General features: G+C 49.3%; 1 protein-coding gene across 1 annotated transcript in view; it reads left to right on the forward strand.

Annotated features, from left to right (window-relative positions):
- The first annotated feature begins 1797 nt into the window (after window positions 1–1797).
- huwe1 (HECT, UBA and WWE domain containing E3 ubiquitin protein ligase 1) overlaps window positions 1798–21182 on the forward strand; it is a 124317-nt gene continuing 104932 nt past the window's right edge. The window contains exons 1-15 of the mRNA XM_068024344.1: window positions 1798–1852; window positions 3357–3425; window positions 4431–4530; window positions 4946–5046; window positions 5590–5740; window positions 8304–8431; window positions 9517–9657; window positions 10850–10955; window positions 11696–11809; window positions 12118–12219; window positions 13263–13343; window positions 15157–15263; window positions 18984–19161; window positions 19963–20054; window positions 20768–20988. Of these exons, the coding sequence (XP_067880445.1) occupies window positions 3381–3425; window positions 4431–4530; window positions 4946–5046; window positions 5590–5740; window positions 8304–8431; window positions 9517–9657; window positions 10850–10955; window positions 11696–11809; window positions 12118–12219; window positions 13263–13343; window positions 15157–15263; window positions 18984–19161; window positions 19963–20054; window positions 20768–20988 (1667 nt within the window). The 5' untranslated portion in view covers window positions 1798–1852; window positions 3357–3380. The remainder of the gene's footprint in view (window positions 1853–3356; window positions 3426–4430; window positions 4531–4945; window positions 5047–5589; window positions 5741–8303; window positions 8432–9516; window positions 9658–10849; window positions 10956–11695; window positions 11810–12117; window positions 12220–13262; window positions 13344–15156; window positions 15264–18983; window positions 19162–19962; window positions 20055–20767; window positions 20989–21182) is intronic.

A 21182-nucleotide genomic window follows, 5' to 3' on the forward strand; every position in this document is an offset into this window, starting at 1 on the left:
CAATTATCTAATTCCCGACTCCAATTCCCAAATACGATCAACCTTTGTATCTCCTGCGCACCGGTTTGCATGACAAAACAAGAAGGGGAGGGCCGTATCTGGAATCGGAAGTGTGGCTTCGGGACGCAGATGATTGGAGATGTAGGAGTGTTGCACAGAGTGAGGCAAGGCGGTGACACTCCAACTGTAGATGGATTTGAAGCAGGCTGTGGTCGGGATCATCTGTACACTGACGGTCTGTGACGTGTTGACCAGTTTTCAAACTGCACAAGATCATGCAAATTTGTTGCGCTTATTAAAATTGAGAGTCTGCCTGCAGAGAAATATTCCAGCAGTGCAGCACTCCCTCAGCTGCAGAGTGTCCACCTAGAGTTCTGTGCTCGCATCTTTTGGAGTGGACCCGAACCCTCAACACTCTGACTCCAGGCGAGAGTGCAACCACCTGAGCCATGGCTGACTCGCCACATTTAACCTCAAATCTCAGGGTGTGCCTGTTCACAGCAAACAGAACTTCTGCACTCAAAGTGACGGGCTGGGTTATACACGGCAGTATCTCTTGTCAGCAGTGCAGCGTTGGATGCTGACTGATTTCAAGCTCTGCTGGCCTTGGAGAGCAGTCTGCGTCTCCAGCTAACGGCAAGCAATAATACAGGAGATCCGCTTGGATTTATAGAAAACTGGAGAATAAGAATAACCGGCTGTGCGGGCGGTATCTGTAAAAGGACTGCTGTGACTGGCTGTTGGACGTGAAGGGGACAGCAACCTTCAGTTATACCCACCAAATGTTTTTTTTTGGTTTTAAAGAATGGGTTCCATTTACACTTTGAAACTTGAACGTCTCGACCGAAGAGATTTAGCATCCTCAGTCCAAGTTTCCTTTTGTGCGTTTCCTACGCCACATCGTTGGCAGCCCACGTGCCCCTTTCACACTGGCGTGTGCCGTCAAACTGGCTGCCGTGTGGTCATGCCTTGGGCTAATATCTGGCAGAGGCACTGGAGATAGGCAGGCAGAATTGACGCAAGTTGCCACCTGGGGAGGTGTTCCTTGCGTGGTGTGAAATTGCCAATTGAACGTGGTTTTTGTGGCGGGGTGGGGGAGAGCTAAGAGCCACTCTGCAGTAATAGCATAAAAAAATAGGCGCAAGAGTCAGCCGTACGGCCCCAGGAGCGTGCTCGGCCAGTCGTAAGAGCGTGGCTGATCGTCAACCCCACCTTCCCACATCCCTTGATTCCCCGAGTATCTCGATTTCAGCCTTGAATACATTCATCGATTGATCAAACGCAGCTCTCCGGTTTAGAGAATTCCAATGATTCACAACCCTCCGAGTGAAGAAATCTCTCCTCATCAGTCCGAAATGACTGACCCCTTATCCTGAAACTGAGACTCTCCAGCCGGGTGGGGTTGGGGAGAACATGCTCTCCGCATCTAACCTGTCGAACCCACTCCGAATTTTATCCGTTTCAATGAGGTCACCTTTCATTCTGCTAATCTCCAGAGGATATAGGTGCATTTTGCTCAATTTCTTGACATAGCACAGCCCCTTTTAATCGTTTTTTCACAATACTTCGATACCTTGTTGAATGGAAAACCTATAATTGTGGCTTAGCTGCCCAAGAAAGAGAGTTTGCTTCATGTTGATGTGTTGTAAACACATTGGGTTTGTTTTGACCCCCACAGTTCACCCATTTGCAGCTCTCAATTTTGTGCCGAGGGACTGTAACGTTCTGCAATGTGACGGAGCTCTGAGTTACATTACTTCAACTCCTATTAACCTGTGTCTTGTAACCTCTTCTGTTGCAGGCCACAGCAAACAACACACTACATTACATTCACATAGAGCAGTTAGATAAGGTGAGTGCTTCTAACTTCCACTTCCACTGTAGTGATAAAGCGGGGGGGGGGGGGGGGTGGCAGGGGGGTGCTGGGGTGGGAAGGGAAGAAGGAGATGTAAATCGATAAGCAAATGCTGTAAATACATGTCTGCTCTGTCCGCATCTGAAAGCTACAAGGGTTAAAGTCCTGAGCGTAGGCCGTTGAGCCGATAGTCAAGCCCCACTCACAGGGCTGAAGTCCCTGAGTAATAGGAGCATTGGGTGACATTTCTGTCCTTCCTCCCCACAGCAGTGCAGTGGCACTGAGGCCAGTTGTAATTAAGAGGCCAGCACCTTGACTGAGATCAGCTAAAGCATAAGCGACCAGGAGTTGAACCCAGGGCCTTTCTGGCCTAAGGCTCAGCACCCAGTACCGCATTGGGTGGTGCAGTTAGAAATTTAATTGTGGGGGTTTCCTGTTATGTTTATTTCTCCACAAGAAATGTTAGGCAGTATGTGTTCACTGCGTAGGTCCCCTCTCCAGTTGGCACCTGTAACCGAGCAATGACAGGCACAGGTGTGACTTGCATGGTGGTTTTACCTTTCTGCCCTCCCTGGAGACATCTCACAGTTCTGCTCGCCCCTTGCTCCATGTCTGAGGCTGAGTCTGGGATCTTTATGAAGCAGTATCACTGGCGAGCATTCCTCTTTCCCGCCGCCCCCCCCCACCCCCCCAACCAGAGCGATGTGCCTGGTCCTGTGAACCCTTGTCTGCCCTTCAACATTTACACATGCAAAGTGAGACCAGCAGAGATGAACTGTGCTGCGCTCTCTCTCTCTCTTTCCCAATCGCATCCCTAGTCTGAAGATGAATGTTGGTTCTGTAGCTTCGAATTGCAATTTCCTTTCAACTGTTTGTTTCTAAAAGGCAGTTGTTATTTCCTAAAGGCGCTCATTAGCCTGCTGTAAGGGTAGCTGGTGTGGGCAATCCTGTCTCTTTGATGAGGGATGCTTTTCTGAAGGTGAGATTAAGTTGCCTTGGCAGGGCCGGTGTCGAGGGAGCTGCACGTTGCAGGGGGGCAGTGTCGAGGGAGCTGCACGTTGCAGGGGGGCAGTGTCGAGGGAGCTGCACTTTGCAGGGGGGCAGTGTCGAGGGAGCTGCGCTTGGCGGTGGGGGCAGTGTCGAGGGAGCTGCGCTTGGCGGGGCAGTGTCGAGGGAGCTGCGCTTGGGGAGGAGCCAGTGTAGAGGGAGCTGGGCTTGGGGGGAGCAGTGTCGAGCGAGCTGCACTTGGGGAGGGGGCAGTGTAGAGGAAGTTTGGCTTGGGGGGAGCAGTGTAGAGAGAGCTGCGCTTGGGGAGGGACCAGCGTAGAGGGAACTGGGCTGGGGGAGGGGTTGGGCGCAGTGGAGAGAGGAGTGGCACTCTCCATTGACTCAGTTGTGCTCTACCAAGCCTGTGGGCTTTGAGTGGTATTTAATAGCTGAGGGAAAGCCTTTGTGCCATGAAAATTGCTTTGTCATCCTTGGCTTTCTTTTCTGTTTGCAGATATCTGAAAGTCCTTCTGAAATTATGGAGTCTTTAACCAAAATGTACAGTATCCCAAAGGATAAACAGGTGCGTACTGCAGGCTTTGCCCTTGCACTCGACATTTATCAGACAGAGCTGTTAGGATAAATCTGTTAGTTGGTACTGGTGGGTGGAGGACATCTCGAGCCTAGTTGGCGGTTATACCAGCCATGCCTGCCTTCGATGCTTCGGGTGCGGGGAGTGTACGCTTCTTAAAATGCGTCATCTCGGGTGTTTTGTGGTACAGCTCACAAAACTGTTTCTTCAGCCCTGGGAGCTAGGCTTTTGTCCAGTCCAAGAGGATGAAATGAAGGCCGCGGGCTGTAAGGATCTGAAGTGAACTATATTTTGCAATTCCCCCCCCCCGTCCCCGTGTAACTGGCGGCCAGGTCTAGCTCGATGAGGATGGATGGTTGGGGGAAAGTGTTGCATGGGTATGTAAGTAGTGGGGGGAGTAAGAGGGCTGGGTTACATGTATGAGGTGAGAAATAGCAGGATTCCCGGTTAGCCGCGTGTGGTTAGTGGCTGACGTAGGGTAAGTGTGCGCATCAACCTGTATCTGGTGGCGCTGTGCCTGCATTAGTGAGTTAGAAAAGTAGCAAAACTTTCCCAAATCAGCTATCAAAAAAAAACCCACGGCAGCTGGGGAATTTAAATTCAGCTAACTAAATCTGCAATAAAAAGCTGGTATCAGTAACGGTGATCGTGAAACTACTGGATTGTCGTAAAAACTCATCTAATTCACTAACGTCATTTAGGGAAGGAAATCTGCAGTCCTCGCCCGGTCTGGCCTATATGTGGCTCCAGTCCCACAGCCACTATTCTTAACTGCCCTCTAGCAAGCCGCTCGATTGTCAAAAGGTGGCTTGCCGCCACCATCTCGAGGGCAGTTAGGGATGGGCAGTACGTGCCAGTGACTCTTCCGACCCGTAAATATATAAAACCGCAACTTGTTACAGCCTTAACATCTTTCAACGCAGCAGTGGAATAATGCTCGAAGTTTTACTGCTGTTACGTGATGCTCCCTTGTTTTGCGTGTTTTTTTTTAAACAGATGCTACTGTTTACACATATACGGCTAGCGCACGGCTTCTCGAATCATAAAAAGAGACTGCAAGCAGTACAAGCTAGGCTACATGCTATCTCGATATTAGGTAAGTGGTTGAAAACCTTTTGTCTAAGAAGGCATTGGGTAAGGAATCTCTCTGCCTCCCTGCAGCACAGGTCTTGGTTTGTTATTTTAGAAGAAAATGTCTGAGTGCATGTTTTATGTTTGCTTTAAAAAAAGGAAGGCTCCTGTTTATATTTAAGGGGTGCTGTGAGAATGGACCTCACATGGAGACCTGCGACCTCTGTGTGCTGCTGTTCCTCAGGGAGGCCTCGCTGGTGCAAATGGACAAAATGGCGGCGAGACGCGATCATAGTGACCGGCCCCACGATTGACCTCAGTGCCTCTTAGTTAGAGGGGAGGAGCAGGGGGAGATGCAGGGTGGCAGCAGGCTGTGGGTTATAATCAGCCAGGGTTTCTGCTCATAACTATCCAGTGACTCTGCTGTCTTATTTCTCCAGTTTACTCCAATGCCCTCCAAGAGTCTGCCAATAGTATATTGTACAACGGTTTGATAGAGGAGCTGGTGGATGTTCTACAGATTCCAGACAAACAGCTCATGGTGAGTATGTGGTAAATGGGGCACTTGTCCATGAGAGTGTCTCAAGATATTTTGTACGGTACACTCTGAATAAGCTAAAAAGGAATGCAGAAACGGTGGGGGCAGGACAATTGATGTGCGCTAGTTGGTAATATAGAGCAGAGAAGGCTGCACGAAAGGTATCGGCAGCCATGACTGCTGCAGCTCTGGGAGCTTGTACTTTGCCCCTTGGCACAGACCCACCCATACCTGAGCGCACAGCATTCAGGGCTGGAATGGGAAATGCTGGATGCTCTTAAGATATGCATTGTTGGGGCAGTGGTCAAAGGGAGCTTTACTCTGCATCTGCCTTATGACTGACCTGCAAAAGATGGCAGTGACGAGAGGCTCCACTGTCTCGAATTAACAATCGCCCATGATGGAGGCAAAATCCCCCCGCTATCCCAGTAAAGCAATTTGAGACCACCAGAGTTGGGGATAAAAAAGCACCTGTAATGATTTCCCTGGTTTAAATGAGAATCGTTCCCTCCCCTTAACCTGTTTTTTTCCCCCCTTCTTTGATAGGATATTAAAGCCGCTTCTTTGCGGACGTTGACGTCAATAGTTCATCTGGAAAGGACACCTAAGCTGAGCAGCATTATAGACTGCACGGGAACAGCGTCGTACCATGGCTTTCTACCAGTGCTAGTGCGAAACTGTATACAGGCCATGATCGGTGAGCGTTTTAAAAAAAATCCCCCACCCCGCTTGTTTTGTGTCTGCGTACGTTAGAAGCTGAGCTTTGTGAGAGGTAATTGGAGAGTGGAAAGAAAGCCAGGTCTTGTGTTTTTCTTTTTTGGCCAGTGGGGTACCTGTTGAGTGCAGAAACTCTTCCCAAGCCCCATGGTATCCAATGCCAGTAGAGTTTGTTTGGAGAGCGCTCCCTGGGAGCCAGTGCCATAGTAGATTAGGGGAACTTAATGTGTGGAGGCCATGTGTGGAGGACTTGGACCCAGGTTGGTGCAAGAGCCAAGACTTTTGCATCCCCTTAAGTGTGTACGGTGGGAGCATTCTGGTGGTTAGGCAGCTGAAACCACACCGCTTGTAACTGCCTGCCTATCATCATATCCATGGGGATATTGGCTTCCAAGTTAATGAATGATTGTCCTTTTCCATATGTATTTAGTTACTGCGACACTGTAGTGAGGCTCATCAGGTGCTAGGGAGCATCAGCGGGCCATGTGATTGCAGATCAAAAACCATTATTCTGGCTGTCTTCGCCTTGCAGTGACGACACCATTTGGCACACTGCGTTAACTGATGTGTCGCACAGCAAGGTCCCGCGGACCTGGTTGTCTATGACGTGGGATCTACTGACCCACCTGGTCACTCCCCGTCAGATCCTTCCTGCACACCCAGAGTCTCACCCGCCTCCGCACGCTGTCCTCAAGGCGGCTGTGGTGGGGAGTTAGACCCCCTCCTTCTGGAATGCGCCTTTGCAAAACAGGTCTGGAACAAGATGCAGTGGTTTTTGTTGAGGTTCATCCCGAGCAGCTCAGTGGCACCCGACTCGGTGCTGCACGGGCTGTTCCCAGGGACGCTCAGTGTGCTAAACATTGACTGCTGCTGGAGGATCATCAGCTCGGTGAAAGACGCTCTTTGGTCAGCCCGAAACTTGCTGGTCTTCCACTGCAAATTGTTGTCCACGACCAAGTGTTGCAGTCTGGCACATTCCGAGGTCCAAGACTACGTGCTGAGGGACGCAGTAAAGCTTGGGGCAGCCGCTGCAAAGGTTCGATGGGGAAAGGCCACGGTGTTGGTTCCTCCAGCCATAGTACAACGAGGGGCTGGAATCTGTATAAAACCCCTTGGGCTGTATGTAATGCAAATGTACATTGTAAATATAACCTGGAATGTTAAGAGTAGTGAGGCATCTTGTTTTCTGTATTGATAGAAACTGATCTTTATTGCACTTTATGAAATGTCCAATTTGAATTGTTTTGTAATGTATTTTTTTTTTTTACAAATTTTTAGGAATAAAGTATATTTATGGGGGGGGGGGGGGAATCCCACCTGAACATGTAGGCTAGGCCTTGGTTCAGCATCTCATTTGAAAAGCCTGCATTTGACTGAGCAAGTGCCCATTTACAGTAGAGATACTGTGTTTTTTTTTTCAGGAACAGGCCAAGTTAAACAGATGTCCATCTAAAGAGTATTGCAATCCTCTAAGGGCAGCACGATTGCAAATTAGGGAAAGGGGCTATGGACATGCACAGACCCCTCGGTGTATAATGCACCAAATATTCCTCCCATAACCAACAGCAGTAAAAACGCATTTGGCGATTACACTTATTTTCTTTTACCAACCCTACTGTGTGCAAATTGGCCACTGCCTTTGCTATTCATTGTGTTTGGAGGATACGATTTGCTCACACCTCTGTACAAGAACAGCCCATCTTCTGCCGTAGCAATGAGCCCTGTCACAGGACATCAGTTAATGTATTCTTGATGAGGGGGTGGGTGTAATGCTATTTCTACCTGCTATATGGCTTCTGGAATTTTAATTCATCACCCCCAAAGATGGTCATAATCTGAATTGTTGGTCTAGGATTAGGAGCTACAAATGGGTCTGTACTGTAGGTCGAATATCTGGTAGTTCGATTTTAAAATTGCTGGTTCCAGTTCGCTCTGTGGCCTCGCCCATCCCTATCCCTGAAACCTCCACCATCCCTGCAACCCTCAGAACTGTGTCCCTCCAATTCTGGCCTGTTGCACAGCCCCGATTAATCGCTCCACCGTTGTCAGCCGGGACCTTCGGCAGCCTGGGCTCCAAGCTCCAAATTGCCCCCTCCCCTCTTTTCAAGACGCTGCCGAAAACCCATCTCGTTGACCGAGCTTTTGGTCACCTGTCCCTAATATCTCCTTATGTGGCTCGGGGTCAAAATCTGGATGCTAATCGCTCCCGTGAAACACCTTGGGACGTTTTGCTGGATGAAAGCTGCTTATGTAATTGCATGCCTTTGTTTATTACATGTGCATTAAGTAGAGGTGCAACATTCCTGAACAGCTACTGTTCATGTTGGAGCTGAAATCTTGTACTGTAGGCTTTTCACCCGTTTGGGAGGAGGTTGTTAACCAGTGTGTGCTTTATCTCGTATTTTAAATGAAGGAGAATTTTCACGCCAATTAAATAATCGCCTGGTAATCACTCATCTGACTGAGCAATTAGCCACTAGGTTTCAGCGAAAATGTTCTTTAATGCTGATTGTGCCTCTCTTTAAATTTCAAACTGTTGTCAGATCCATCAATGGAGCCATATCCTCATCAGTTTGCGACAGCTCTATTCTCGTTTCTCTACCACCTGGCCAGTTACGACGCTGGAGGCGAAGCCTTGGTCTCCTGTGGAATGATGGAAGCTTTACTCAAGGTAACATGTCTTTTTATCTTGTCGCAGAGAAGGGTTGAGGGTATTCTCTTGAGACCCACTTTCCTCCCATTCTGGGGAGGAGAAAAGGGGCCTACATGACTGAAGGTTTAGCAAAGAAGTTATGCTGAACCTTTATAAATCACTGGTCTGGCCCCAGTTGGAGTGTTGTGTCCAATTCTGGGCACCGTACTTTAGGAAGGGCGTCGAGTCCTTGGAGAGGGCACGGAGGAGATTTGCCAGGGATGAGGGACTTCAATTATGCAGAGAGACTGGAGAAACTGGGGTTGTTCCCTTAACCACCTCTCCCTAAGATGATTTGATAGAAGTTTTCACAATTGTGAATGGTTTTGCTAGCGTATATAAGAAACTGTTGCCAGAGGCAGAAGGATTGGTGACCAATTTAAGGTGACTGGCAAAAGAAAAAGTACCAGAGACAATATAGGGGAAAATGATTATGCAGTGAGTTGTTGTGATCTGGAACCCGCTGCCTCAAAAGGGCAGTGGAAGCAGATTCAATCGTAACTTTCACTAGGGGAATTGGAACTTTGGTCTTAGAATATCACCTCAAGCTATTTTCTTTTAAGAGTTTGGACAAAAGAGGTCTCCCTAGTTCGTCTTGTGCTTCGAGAGCACTGGCAGATAATTTTTGACTTTTTTAATCTCTGGGTGGATAACCCATTAATCCTATACCAGTAACATAGTGGAAGCAATTTCAAGAACAGCTTGGTGGAAAAACCTGTAAAACAGCCCACATTATATTTAAAACCTTGCATATGCACGCAGTTCCTGTCAGAAACTTCACATCCTGTTGTCGGGACTTTTGTCTGGCTTTATCGATGTTTTAACACTGAAGCACTATGTCAGCAGTTCCCAGTGACTACATTTGCAAGCTGTGCCCACTAGGTAATGGTGTGGTGTGCTTGTACCCCTGTGATGAACAGTCAGCAATGCCACGGGAGGTCTGGAAGCAACCGCGCCCTGTGTGGATTTGCGCACTGGCTCTTTGAGGATAATGCTCATAAAATAGACGGGGAACTCGCCACAATATGATTATTTCCACTTCCCTTCCCTTTCTCTTCCCCTAGGTGATCAAGTACCTTGGCGACGAGCAGGATCAGATCACTTTTGTGACCAGGGCTGTCCGAGTGGTTGACCTCATCACTAATCTGGACATGGCAGCCTTCCAGTCTCACAGTGGGTTGGCCGTATTCATCAACCGGCTCGAGGTATTGTGGCCGTTTGTATTTCTAGCCTGCCGACGTGCAGGCTGACACAGGGTGTTTTGAGAGTTGCGTTGTATTGGAGATGATCGAATCATCATCATCACATCAAGGAGGCGGTGGCGTAGTGGCAGTGTCACTGAACTAGTAACCCAGAGGCACAGGAGAATACCTTGGGGACACGGGTTCAAATCCCACCACGGCAGCTGGTGGAATTTAAATTCAATTAGTTAATACAATTATCGTATTATCATCGATTGTTGTGAAAACCCATCTGGTTCGCTAATGTCCTTTAGGGAAGGAAATCTGCCACCCTTACCTGGTCTGGCCTACATGTGACACCAGACCCACAGCGAAGTGGTTGACTCTCGACTGCTCTCTGAAATGGCCTCGCAAGCCACTCGGTTGTCAAGGGCAGCAAATACTGGCCTTGCCAGCGACGCCCACATCCCATGAAAGAATTAGAAAAAAAAGAGTTGGGCGCTGGAGCGTGCTGCCTGAAAGTGCGAGGGAAGCAGATTCAAAAAGGAATTGGGTGGATATTTTTGCTGGCCAAGGGCATTGAGGGGTATGGCGTGAGGACGACTGGAAGGAGTTAGGATACAGATCAACCACGATCTCATTGAATGGCAGTAAAGGCTGGATGGGCTGAATGGCCCCCTCCTGTTCCTATGTAGCTGAAGGGGAAAATGGGAGAGAGCAAGGGGAATGGAATTTATTGGAAAGCTCTTTCCAAGAGCCAGCGCAGGCACAATTGGCCGCCTCCAGTGCTGTCCGATTCTATGTATTCTGAATTGGTAAATGTTTAGAAGCACAGGTGAGAGAGTGAAGTACCCTCGACACTGTCCCCCATCAAACACTCCCAGGACAGGGACAGCACGGGGGTTAGATACAGAGTAAAGCTCCCTCTACACTGTCCCCCATCAAACACTCCCCAGGACGGACAGCACGGGGGTTAGATACAGAGTAAAGCTCCCTCTACACTGTCCCCATCAAACACTCCCCAGGACAGGTACAGCACGGGGGTTAGATACAGAGTAAAGCTCCCTCTACACTGTCCCCATCAAACACTCCCAGGACAGGTACAGCACGGGGGTTAGATACAGAGTAAACCCCAATAATGTGCTTTAACATAATTCTTGGACAACTTGATACCTGAGCAGCCTGGCTAATCTTTATTCTGTTTTTTTTTTCCAAGCATGAAGTTGATATTTGCAGGAAGGAGTGTCCGTTTGTCATCAAGCCAAAGATTCAGCGATCGAATATGACGCAGGAAGGAGAGGAGATGGAGACGGATTCTGAAGGTAGCTGCTAGTCGCGCTCTCTCTTGCGCGCTCTCGTTCCATTTAAGACCTCCGAGATTGCCATGTGAGTGCTGAATAATGGCATCAAGTTATGTTGGGTCTACTGCACAGAAGCAAGCTATTTGCCCCAACCATTCCACATGAGCCTCCAGCCTGCCAGCCTATCCTTCTATTCCTTTGTCCAACATGTACTTCCCTAGCTTCCCCTTAACTATATCCATACTCCTCGCATCCCTGTGGTAACGAGTTCCACATTCTCACCACTCTCCGGGTAAAGAAATTTCTCCCCAATTCCCGATTTGATTTATTAGTGACTGTCTTACATTTATGGCCCCCTGGTTTTGACGTCTCTCTCGAGGTACCGCCTTCTCTGCGTCTACTCTATTGAACTACTTCAGGTCACCCCTCAGCCTTCTCTTTGCTGGAGAAAAAAAGCCCAGCTTGTTCAGTCATTCCTGATAAGTATATTTGAGGGTGGGGCAGAGTTGCACTTTTCCACTATCCTTGTGTGAAGGATTGCTTCCTGACGTCCCTCCCAAACAGCCTCGCTGTAATTTGAGCTTATATCCCTGTTCTGGACTCTCCCACCAGAGGGAATAGTTGTGCCCTGTCCACCCGTCAACTGCTGTCAGTTATCATTGCAATGAGGTAACTAAAACTAAACTGACCCAGAAAGTGAACTATCCATCAGAAGCATTGCAGTGTTGCTCACCGCCCTGTGTGTACTGTTTCTCCCACAGTTTCAGATGTCGTAATGGAGAGCAGTCCTGGCCCTTCAACTTCGACGAACGAGCCGAGGCCGGACGTAGAGTCGCGAGGACCAAGTACCGCCGCAAGTTACCCGCCAAGAACCGGTAAGAGCGGTGGGTGCCCCGTCTGTCTGTGTCTCTGCGGTGGGGGGGTGAGGTGGAGAGGGAGGAAGGAGCCTCTTCGACCTTGGTTAATATCCCGAGAGCGAACCAGCCCAGGTGGCGTAGGGTGTTGGTATCTTAAACATTGATCCCATGCGCGGTGAGAGGCAGGTTTCCCCCCCCCCCCCCCCCCCCCCCCCCACAGTAAAACCGTGACCGCTCCGGAAGATAATTCCTTGGCCATGAGGCGCTTTGGGACGTGCTGGGGTGGTGAAATGCTCGACGTCAATGCAAGTCCTTTCTTCTTGCAGGGGTTCAGTGCATCCCGCAGCGTGCAGCCCTGCTGAAGTCCATGCTGAACTTCCTGAAGAAGGCCATTCAAGATCCAGCGTTCTCGGACAGCATTCGACACGGTAATGGGTTCTCTTCATAGCTCTCGACGTTCGGAGGAGAAACGGCCAATTCAGTCACATCTGTGAGCGTGCGTTTTGTAGCCCTGCGGGCCAGTGCTGCTAGTGCAGTCAGAGTTGTGGATTAACTCGTGCTCTGATTGAGAGCCCCATTTGTGAGGTGACTTAAGATAACCTGCTAGCCTGGGCTAGTTAGTTAGCGCTCTTATCCGAGTCGGTAGGTCGTGGGGTCGTGTCCCACCCCAGGACTTGAACCCACAATCCAGGCTGAAAGTCCAGTGCCGCACCGAGGGACTGCTATGCTGCCAGATGAAGCGTTAAACCGAGACTCTGTCTGTGTGCTCAGGTGGATGTAAAAGGTCCCGCGGCGCTATTTCAGCAGCAAACCTCCCTCGACCAATACCACCAAAAGCAGATTGACCGGTCGTTCGGCTTGTCTCGCCTGCGGCATTACTACCTGCAAATTGGCTGCTGTGACAGCACTTCAAAAATAGCAATTGGCCACCAAACACTTTGGGGGGTGGGGGCGTCCCGCGGACGTGCACGGTGCTGTACGAATGCAACTTTGTTCCTTGCGGATGTGATTGAGATTGCTGCCGTCAGAGGCTTGTCTTTAACTGGAATTGGGCCCTGCCTGTCTGCGAATGTTTCATTCGCATCCAGGGAGGAGCTCAGGAAGGCCATTCAGCCCCTCGAGCTTGTTCTACCATTCAGTTAGATCGTGGCTGATCTGCATTTTAACTCTTTTTATCTACCTGCCTTGGTTCTGTATCCCTTAATATCCTTGCCCTGCACGCATCTTGCCAATTTCAGTTTTGAAATTGCCATTTGCTTTCCCATCCACTGCCCCCCCCGGACCTCAACAGGTGGCATTGCTGTATGACAGTGCGCAGCAGAGCACTGCAACAAGGTGCTGAGGTGCTGACCTCGGTTGGTCAGCCTATCCTTTTAATCCCAGGGATAGTGTGCCAGTTGACTCTTAGCGGTTTACTGTAACCCAGTCGGAGAAGTGCTTGTTTAATTTTTCCATGCCATTTACCTTTCAGTAATGGATGGTTCCCTGCCTACCTCACTAAAGCACATCATCAGCAACGCAGAATACTACGGGCCATCGCTCTTCCTGCTCGGTAAGCAAGATTTATTTAGATTCATCACGTACTCTGTTTGCTGCCTCCCACAGCATTGCTCACACCAGTAAAAAAAAAAAAATTCCCTGACTGTTCCCGTCTCCGCTTTTCTGCAGCCTCCTGTTTCGCTGTTGGTCACTTTCTTCCACTGTTTGTCTTTTTCTCCCTCTCTGTCCGTCTCTTCTCCTCTTGCTCCTCTCTCCCTCTCTCTCCCTGTCTGCAAGATTTGCTAGTCTGCTGCCAACAATCTGCCAAGTGAACCCAATGTGAAATAAAATATTATGGCTGTAGTTGGGTGCGAATGCACTGTTACACTCTGCTCAGTGCAGTGCTGCTCTTGGCAAGGTAAGAGGGAGTGTCCGCTCAGTGTAGTTTTTATGTCGGGCTTTTTTGGCAGATTGTTGGCAGCAGACTTGCTAATGTTGAGTTTCCACCAACTCCGTAAATTAAGGCATCTTCTAAAGAGCATGCACCCCCCCCATCAGCACGTCATTAAAAAAAAATGGATGCGATAGTTAAAGTCTGCCTGAGTTCAATGGTAGCCTGCGTCAGAAGGTTGCAAGTTCAAGTGAGCGCAGGATCTAGGCTGACGCTCCCCGGTGCAAGTACTGGTGGTGTTGCACTGTGGCAGATGCCATCTTTCAAACCTGACCTTAAACCGAGGCCCTGTCTGCCCTAATGCCGCCGCCACATCGTGGCTCGACCTTATGCTGGTGGCAGTGCGGGGATGTATCACAATCCAGACACGCTGGAGGCAACAGCCATGCATTCCCAACCACCCTAAGGCCATAGTTGTTGACGGGACTTCTAACACTGTAGGCAGCAGACTTGCTCATTTTGCAAGCCCCCTTAGTTTGGACATGAGAGATCCCTGGACACACTTTCGAAGAGGAGTAAGGTAGTTTTCCTGATGTGAAATGTAAGTCAGGCTTTTTTTGCTATCTATCTGTATCATCCTCCCCCACCCCCGTCCCGTTCACACTCATTACCTTGAGCAATAGATACTGTAGCATCCAAAAGAATGGAGTGGATTCCTGGTTAAATGGAGGGCGGTGTGGATTGGGTTTCTGGTAGCAAGTACTGGAGGCCTACTTGGATCCTGAAACCAGTTGAGTGCCCTTCGATTGGGTGCCATATCTGTGTGTTCCCAGTCTAGGTTGATCCAGCCCATGTTTTATATCTGGCTCTCGATGCTGTGTATTGATCCAGTCCCTATTTTATGTCGACCGCTAGCCCAGTTTGATCGAGGAGTCCAATTGCTGCAGACGACATGAAAGAAAATGTACTTTCCAAGTTCTTTGATTAGTTTCTGTGCGACGTGGGCGTCACTGGCTAGGCTGGCATTTATTGCCCCATCCCCGATTACCCTTGACCTGAGTGGTTTGCTCGGCCGTTTCAGAGGACATTTTAGGAGTCAGCCACATTGCTGTGTGTCTGGAATCGCATGTAGGCCAGACTAGGTAAGAATGGTAAATTAATTTCCTTCCCTAAAGGGCTTTAATGAACCAGTTGGGTTTTTACAACAATGGTTTCATTAGTCATCATTAGACCAGCTTTTTAATTCTAGACGTTATTAATTGAGTTCAATTTTAACCACCTGCCGTGGTGGGATTCAAATGCCTGTCCCCAGACCCATTAGCCCGGGCTTTAGTCTGGTGACATTACCACTGCGCCACCCCCTCCCCAGGTTGCTCTCAGAGAGCTGTCAAAACCAGTCTGCTGGTGAGGCAGCATGACACCTCAGGGCATGTACAGTTCAGAGCCCTTGTACGTGACAGCGCTTGATGGTTCTATGTTTTCTTTTTCTTTCCAGCTACTGAGGTGGTGACTGTGTTTGTGTTCCAAGAGCCATCGCTGCTGTCCTCGCTCCAGGATAACGGGCTGACGGATGTGATGCTTCATGCCTTGTTGATAAAAGACGTGAGTTCTCGCGAGCAGTCTCTGGAGTACTGGCGGCTATCCCTTCACTGCACAGAGGGCTGCACTCCCACTGACTGTCTTCCATCACTTCTCTGGGTTCCCTGCGCCCCAGCCCGTTGACTTGGCCCCCCCAAGTCCTTTTCAGATCCCTTCACGGCACCCCCTTGGCCATCCCCACAGCCTCCCCTTGCCTGGGATCGCCGCCAGCCGCACACACATGCTCCTGCCCCATCGTTGGCCATAGTTCCACTACGACCAGCCCTTCCAGGCATCAGCTGTGTCTCAGTAGATCACACTGCAGAGTCTCAAGGCCCGTAATCCAGGCCGACCCTCCCCAGGGACAGGGAAGCTCTGCGCTGTCTTTCGGATGCGATATTAAACCGAGACCCCCTGTTCCCTCTCGTGGAAGTAAAAGATCCCACAGCCATTATTTCGAAGAGGAGCAGAGGATAATTCTCCCTAATATCCTGGAGCCCGTATTTATTCCTTGACCAACATCACTTTTTTTTTAAAAAAATTGATCTGTTCATCACCTCGTTCGCGGGAGCTTGCTGTGCATGAATTGTTTGCCACGTTTCCTTCAGTACAACAGTGAGTACACTGCAGAGAGTTACTTTGTTGGCTCTAATGCACTTTGGAACATGCTGAGGGCCTGAAAGGTGCCCCGGAAAGGCAAATTTTCTCTCTTTCCTCGATCCCTGCACCTCGCCACACCCTTGTTTTTTAAAAACCTCTTCAAAGCAACTGCCGTCTCAGTTGCTCACTCCCCTCCCCTACCCGTTCTGCTTCCACCTATTTAATCCCATATCGTTTGTGTATGCTCTTGTCGATCCCTTTTGGAATATCTCTCCCCACCCTCCACTGCTCCATTTTTCATTTTTTTTTTTGTGAGCTCTCAATTCATTGTCACAACCAAAAAAAAAAACCCCGATGTGTATTAGCAAGACCTTCTGAGAAGAAGTTTGCTGCACCTGCAGTGCCAGATACCCAAGTACAGGGCGGACAAATTAAGTTGGCAATAAGCGGCAAACTGTGAGAGCGTGTGTTGTCCCTTGGGAACCTAGGAACAAGAGGAGACCCTTCAGTGCAATGGCTGATCTGTATGCTAGTGACATCCATATTCCTTAATCAACATGCGTAACACAAATCTTATCGATCACCGATTTTAAACTAAATTGAGCCCCAACATGTACTGTGTTTTTATGGTAGAGAGTTTCCATGCTTCTTCCACCCTTTGTGTGAAGAAGTGCTTCTTAACTTTCCTGAAAGACCTGGCTCTGATTTTAAGATTGTCTCCCTTGTCCTAGAAACCCCCCCCCACTCCCCCAAACCAGTAGAAAAAATTTCTGTCTCTCAACCTTATCCATTCCTTTCGAAATCCCCCCCCCCCCCCCAAAAAAACTCAATTAAGTCACTCCTTCACTGTCGATATTCCAGGGAATACAGGCCTAGTTTGTGTAATCTTTCTCTCTCAGACCACGAACTGGAACCCTGCCCCTCACAGCGCTATTCCAATCACGCATTTCAAGCTTGAATCTATTTGTCCCTGTGCTAACTTGCACGTGGCTCGGGTAGGAATCCGGAGATTAATACCTTTTTGAGGTTCTTAATTTGCGCTTCTCAAACTCCCTCAACCGGACCTCATTTTACATTCTACCCTACATCGTCGATTCCTACAAGGAGCGCAGTAACTGGAACTTCCCACCCCCACTTCAGGTTCTCCTCCAGTCACACAGAGAATTTCTTAACCCTGACATTGGACAGGCAGCACAGCCTCCAGAACTCTTGGTCGCAGCTGCCAGAGAGGAGGATCTACCCCTCTGACTATGCTATTCCCCCGACTGCTGCCCCATTCCATTTTTGCTCCCCCTACTTGAATGGCCCTCCTGTACCACGGTGCTGTGGCCTGTTGGCTCATCCACCCTGCTGTCTTTGTTCTCATCCAGACCAGCAGCATGTACCTTGTACCTGTTGGACAATGGCAAAGGCTGAGGTCCCCTCACCTGCCTGAGTTGCAATCACAGCACGCTGTCCCCGACCACCGACCAAATCTTAAACTCACTACCTAACCTAAGGGCTGGTGGCTGCTTCCTGCGTCTAAACGTTTTGGGGTAACTCCTTCCCTCCCTGATGTATCCCATTGTCTCCACAAACTCCCGTAAGCTGCAGGGGCACTGCCATTCCTATCTAACCTGGTTTTATGTTTGTAATTCATTCGGTTTATTTTATTTAGGCTAATTAATTTAACTATATAAATTAATTCAGTAAAGCCTTAGTTGCCGGTTTCTAGTTTCCTTCATTCCCCTAGCTCAGAGAGCAAAAAAAGGTATTACTTAGCGGCCTGCTGTCCTCTGATGTTACCGGGTCTGGGAGTTGTTTACCTGGCCCTATGAGGCCACGAGAAAATCTCTCAAGGTTTAGGTATCTTTGTTTATCTTTGGCCCTTGCCTTATCTTAGCCTCTGTTTATTTATTTATAGGTACTTATCTTTAATCTGTTACAAAGTTTTTTCTTAAAAACATACCAACAAGCGCCAAGCCCTCAAACACTGACAAAATTTCAAATACTTTAATGTCCTGAGCTTCCGCAACCCACCATGTGTTTAAAAAGGCACAAAGCAGCGGCACCTCCTTCCCCCTCTTCACCGAATTCCCATGTCCTTACCCATTTCTCAACTCCTCATTCTGTCCACAGTCCACTCGGTAAACGTTGCCATCTGCGGTCACCCACGTTTGCGGGTTCACCTGACGAGTGGCTGCAGAACCATTGGCCATTGACTGGCGGTGCTGGAGAGGTTGGGCAAAGCACCTTTCCCTCCCTGTACCATCTGTCGGCTCTTTAATGTCACAACACTTTCCAAACCACCGCCCGAAAAAGCTCCCGAATTGAAATTGCTCAAAAATTCAATATTAAATTTCTCTCAGGCCTGATTGCTGTCTTCTCTTGCTTCACCTTCTGAACCCCTCCTTTTTGGTTGTCCTACAAAGTAAATTTAATGCTAAAGATTGATGCCTTCTCGCCATGTTTTCTGGGGCTATCTCCCCTCCCCCCAGCAAGGAGAGGCCTGAATCCTGCAGCAATGCTGTCTGCCCAACCTGTTCGTGGGCGTACAATTCTGGAATTACTTCTGCTGACTGAGGGAACCCTGTTCTCATTTGCAGTTAGCTGAAGTTCCTTCCTGACTTGAGCAAAGGGCACTTGCGATTGGCTGAGGCACAGGAAAGAGTCCCTCGCCCTGGGGGCTGCCATGCCACCTCAACGGAGGCCTGTGGGACTAGTTGTTTAAAACGTGGTTGGGGAAGGGCGCGGGAGGGAAAAAGCGTGCAAATGTAGGAAATGTGCGGCAGCATCTGAAGAAGTGGGTTAACGATTCTGGGTTGGGTCGTCGCCCAGAAAACATCAGCCTGTCTTTCCTCCTCATGTCCAGCAAATTTCTTTTGTGGGGCAGGGGTCATGCTGCTCCCTGTGGTAGCTGGAAGCCATTAAGGGATTAAATATTTCATTATCTTGGGGAGGAGTAAAATTGAGAGCCGAGTCTGTGCTTGGTTTCTGGCTCTAAATCATTGTAATTTGCTGAAAGTATTTGTATGTGAAGATTGTTGGACATTGTGTAAGATGGAGATTGAGGACTCTTTTTTTTTTTTAAAACTCCGCCATTGGAAAAAATCTCTCTCAGTACAACCCCTTTTGCCTCAGTTTCCAGTGTTCTTCCTTACTCAGGTACCTGCGACCCGTGAAGTTCTGGGTTCCCTGCCGAATGTTTTCAGCGCGCTGTGCCTGAATGCTCGTGGGTTGCAGTCCTTTGTGCAGTGCCAGCCCTTTGACCGACTCTTCAAGGTGCTGCTCTCTCCCGATTACCTGCCTGCGATGAGGAGGCGTCGAAGCTCAGATCCATTAGGTCAGCATTCGCCCCCTTCCGATCAAAGTTGTGGTTGTGTTTCGAAAATGTTCCCTCACGAATCTGTGCACGGGATGGCGCGGGGGGGAAGGGATGTCCAGGCTGTAGCTCTTGGCCCATGTGCACCCCCCCCCCCCCCCCATAAAGCCTGCAAAGCCAGGGCAATTCAGTCCTTTTTATACTTTCTCTGTTTGAGTCGCACACTTCAGTATTGTAAAGGTCTGAGCTCCGTTACCTCCATGGTGGGTAAATCCTGAATCGGAGCGCAATGGTCTGTTAGTACCTGCAACTTGAGAGAGGTGTGTGTTAGTGCAAACATTGATTTTAAATTTTATGCCGGTGTTTTAAGACTCCCTGGGGCATTTTAGATGACTGCAAAGCTTGGGGCACTGAGTTGTTTTAGTGACACTGCTCACTCTTCAACTTCATCCTGCTGAAATTGTCACTCGGGTGGTAGAAGTTTGGTACACTCTCCCACGAACGGCAATCGATGCTGGATCAATTATTAATTTTAAGTGTGCGATTGATTGTTAGCCAAAGTTATTAAGGGACATGGGGCAAATGTGGGGATATGGAGTTAGGTCGCAGATCAGCCATGATCTCACGGACATGTCGGAACGGACCCGAGGGGCTGAATGGCCTCCCCCTGTTCCTACGTTCCCAACTCTCCACCGCACGTTGGTGATAAGAAGGATAAATCCCCGTAAGAAGTAATAGCAAAATTGTTCGGTCATTTCCGCCAGGTGTTGGCATCGCCGATGACTTTGGCAAATTATTGTCTGATACTGTCGGTCTGTACAGGTGACACAGCATCCAATCTTGGCAGTGCCGTAGATGAACTAATGAGACACCAGCCAACTCTGAAGACGGACGCCACTGCTGCAATCATCAAGGTGCCTACCTGTGTTTGAGTCTCTTCTGGATAATCCTTGTGTGGGATAGTTCATCTCAGCCAGGGGAATGGTTGGGGCATTGCAGTTGGCAAAAGAGTGAGAAGGAAAAATAAGTTGGGGTTCTCTTTGTTTTTTGTGGGGCGGGGGGGGGGGACATTTATTCTCTGGGTGTGGGCATCGCAGCACTTAGCATCCGTCCCTAGTCACCCCCAGGAAGGCGATGGCGGCGGTTTTGATACAACAGAGTGGCTGGCTAGGCCGCTTCGGAGGCAGCTAAGAGTCGACGGCACTGGTGCGCGACTGGAGTCGCTGTCCAGGCCAGACTGGGTGAAGGACGGCACGTTTCCCTCCCCAAGATAACGTCGGTGACCCAGTCGGGTTTGTGCAAAAATCCGACAGCTTTGTTCCACATTTGTTCAAGAGTAAACCCGAATTCAAGTCTTCAAGGACTACACCTTCTCCTGACTGCTAGCCAGTGCCACCACTCCTACTGTTGTGCTGTAAAAGTGCATGTGTGTAGGTGCCTGGTGAGGACGGAGTCTGACCTGGGTGTGATTGTCCCTTATTTTGAGCAGCCTGGCTGGAATTCTGTATGCAGGTTAACCAGTTACAGGTACTGGGGTGAGGGAGGGAGGCTCCTGACACTGGAATCCGCACCATCGGGGGAGAGGGGAGAAAATTTGGGACCTAACACGACTTGTTCTGCTTTTCAGCTGCTCGAAGAGATCTGCAACCTGGGAAGAGACCCGAAATACATCTGTCAGAAACCTTCTATCCAGAAAGCGGACGGGACTGCGAGCGTCCCGCCGCCCCGGTCCAATCACGCTGCCGAGGAGGCGTCGAGTGAAGATGAGGAGGAGGAGGAAGTTCAGGCCATGCAGAGCTTCAGCAGTAGCATGGCTGCTCAGCAGAGTGATCCCGAACCCAACCAGCAGTGAGTCATTACTGAGATACCTTTCAGTTGTTGCACAGTGGCCTGTGCCGGGGCACCTTAGGGTGGGTCGCACAGTGGCCTCTACTTGATACTCAGACTATGTTGAACAGTTGGCCAGTTGTTACAAGTAACGTCTATTTTTAAAATTGAAAATCTGGATCAGGGGCCCACTATTGAAAGGTGACCGCAACTGT

This window comes from Heterodontus francisci, chromosome 49 (genome assembly GCF_036365525.1).
Source record: "Heterodontus francisci isolate sHetFra1 chromosome 49, sHetFra1.hap1, whole genome shotgun sequence".
In the NCBI taxonomy this organism is placed as follows: Eukaryota; Metazoa; Chordata; class Chondrichthyes; order Heterodontiformes; family Heterodontidae; genus Heterodontus; species Heterodontus francisci.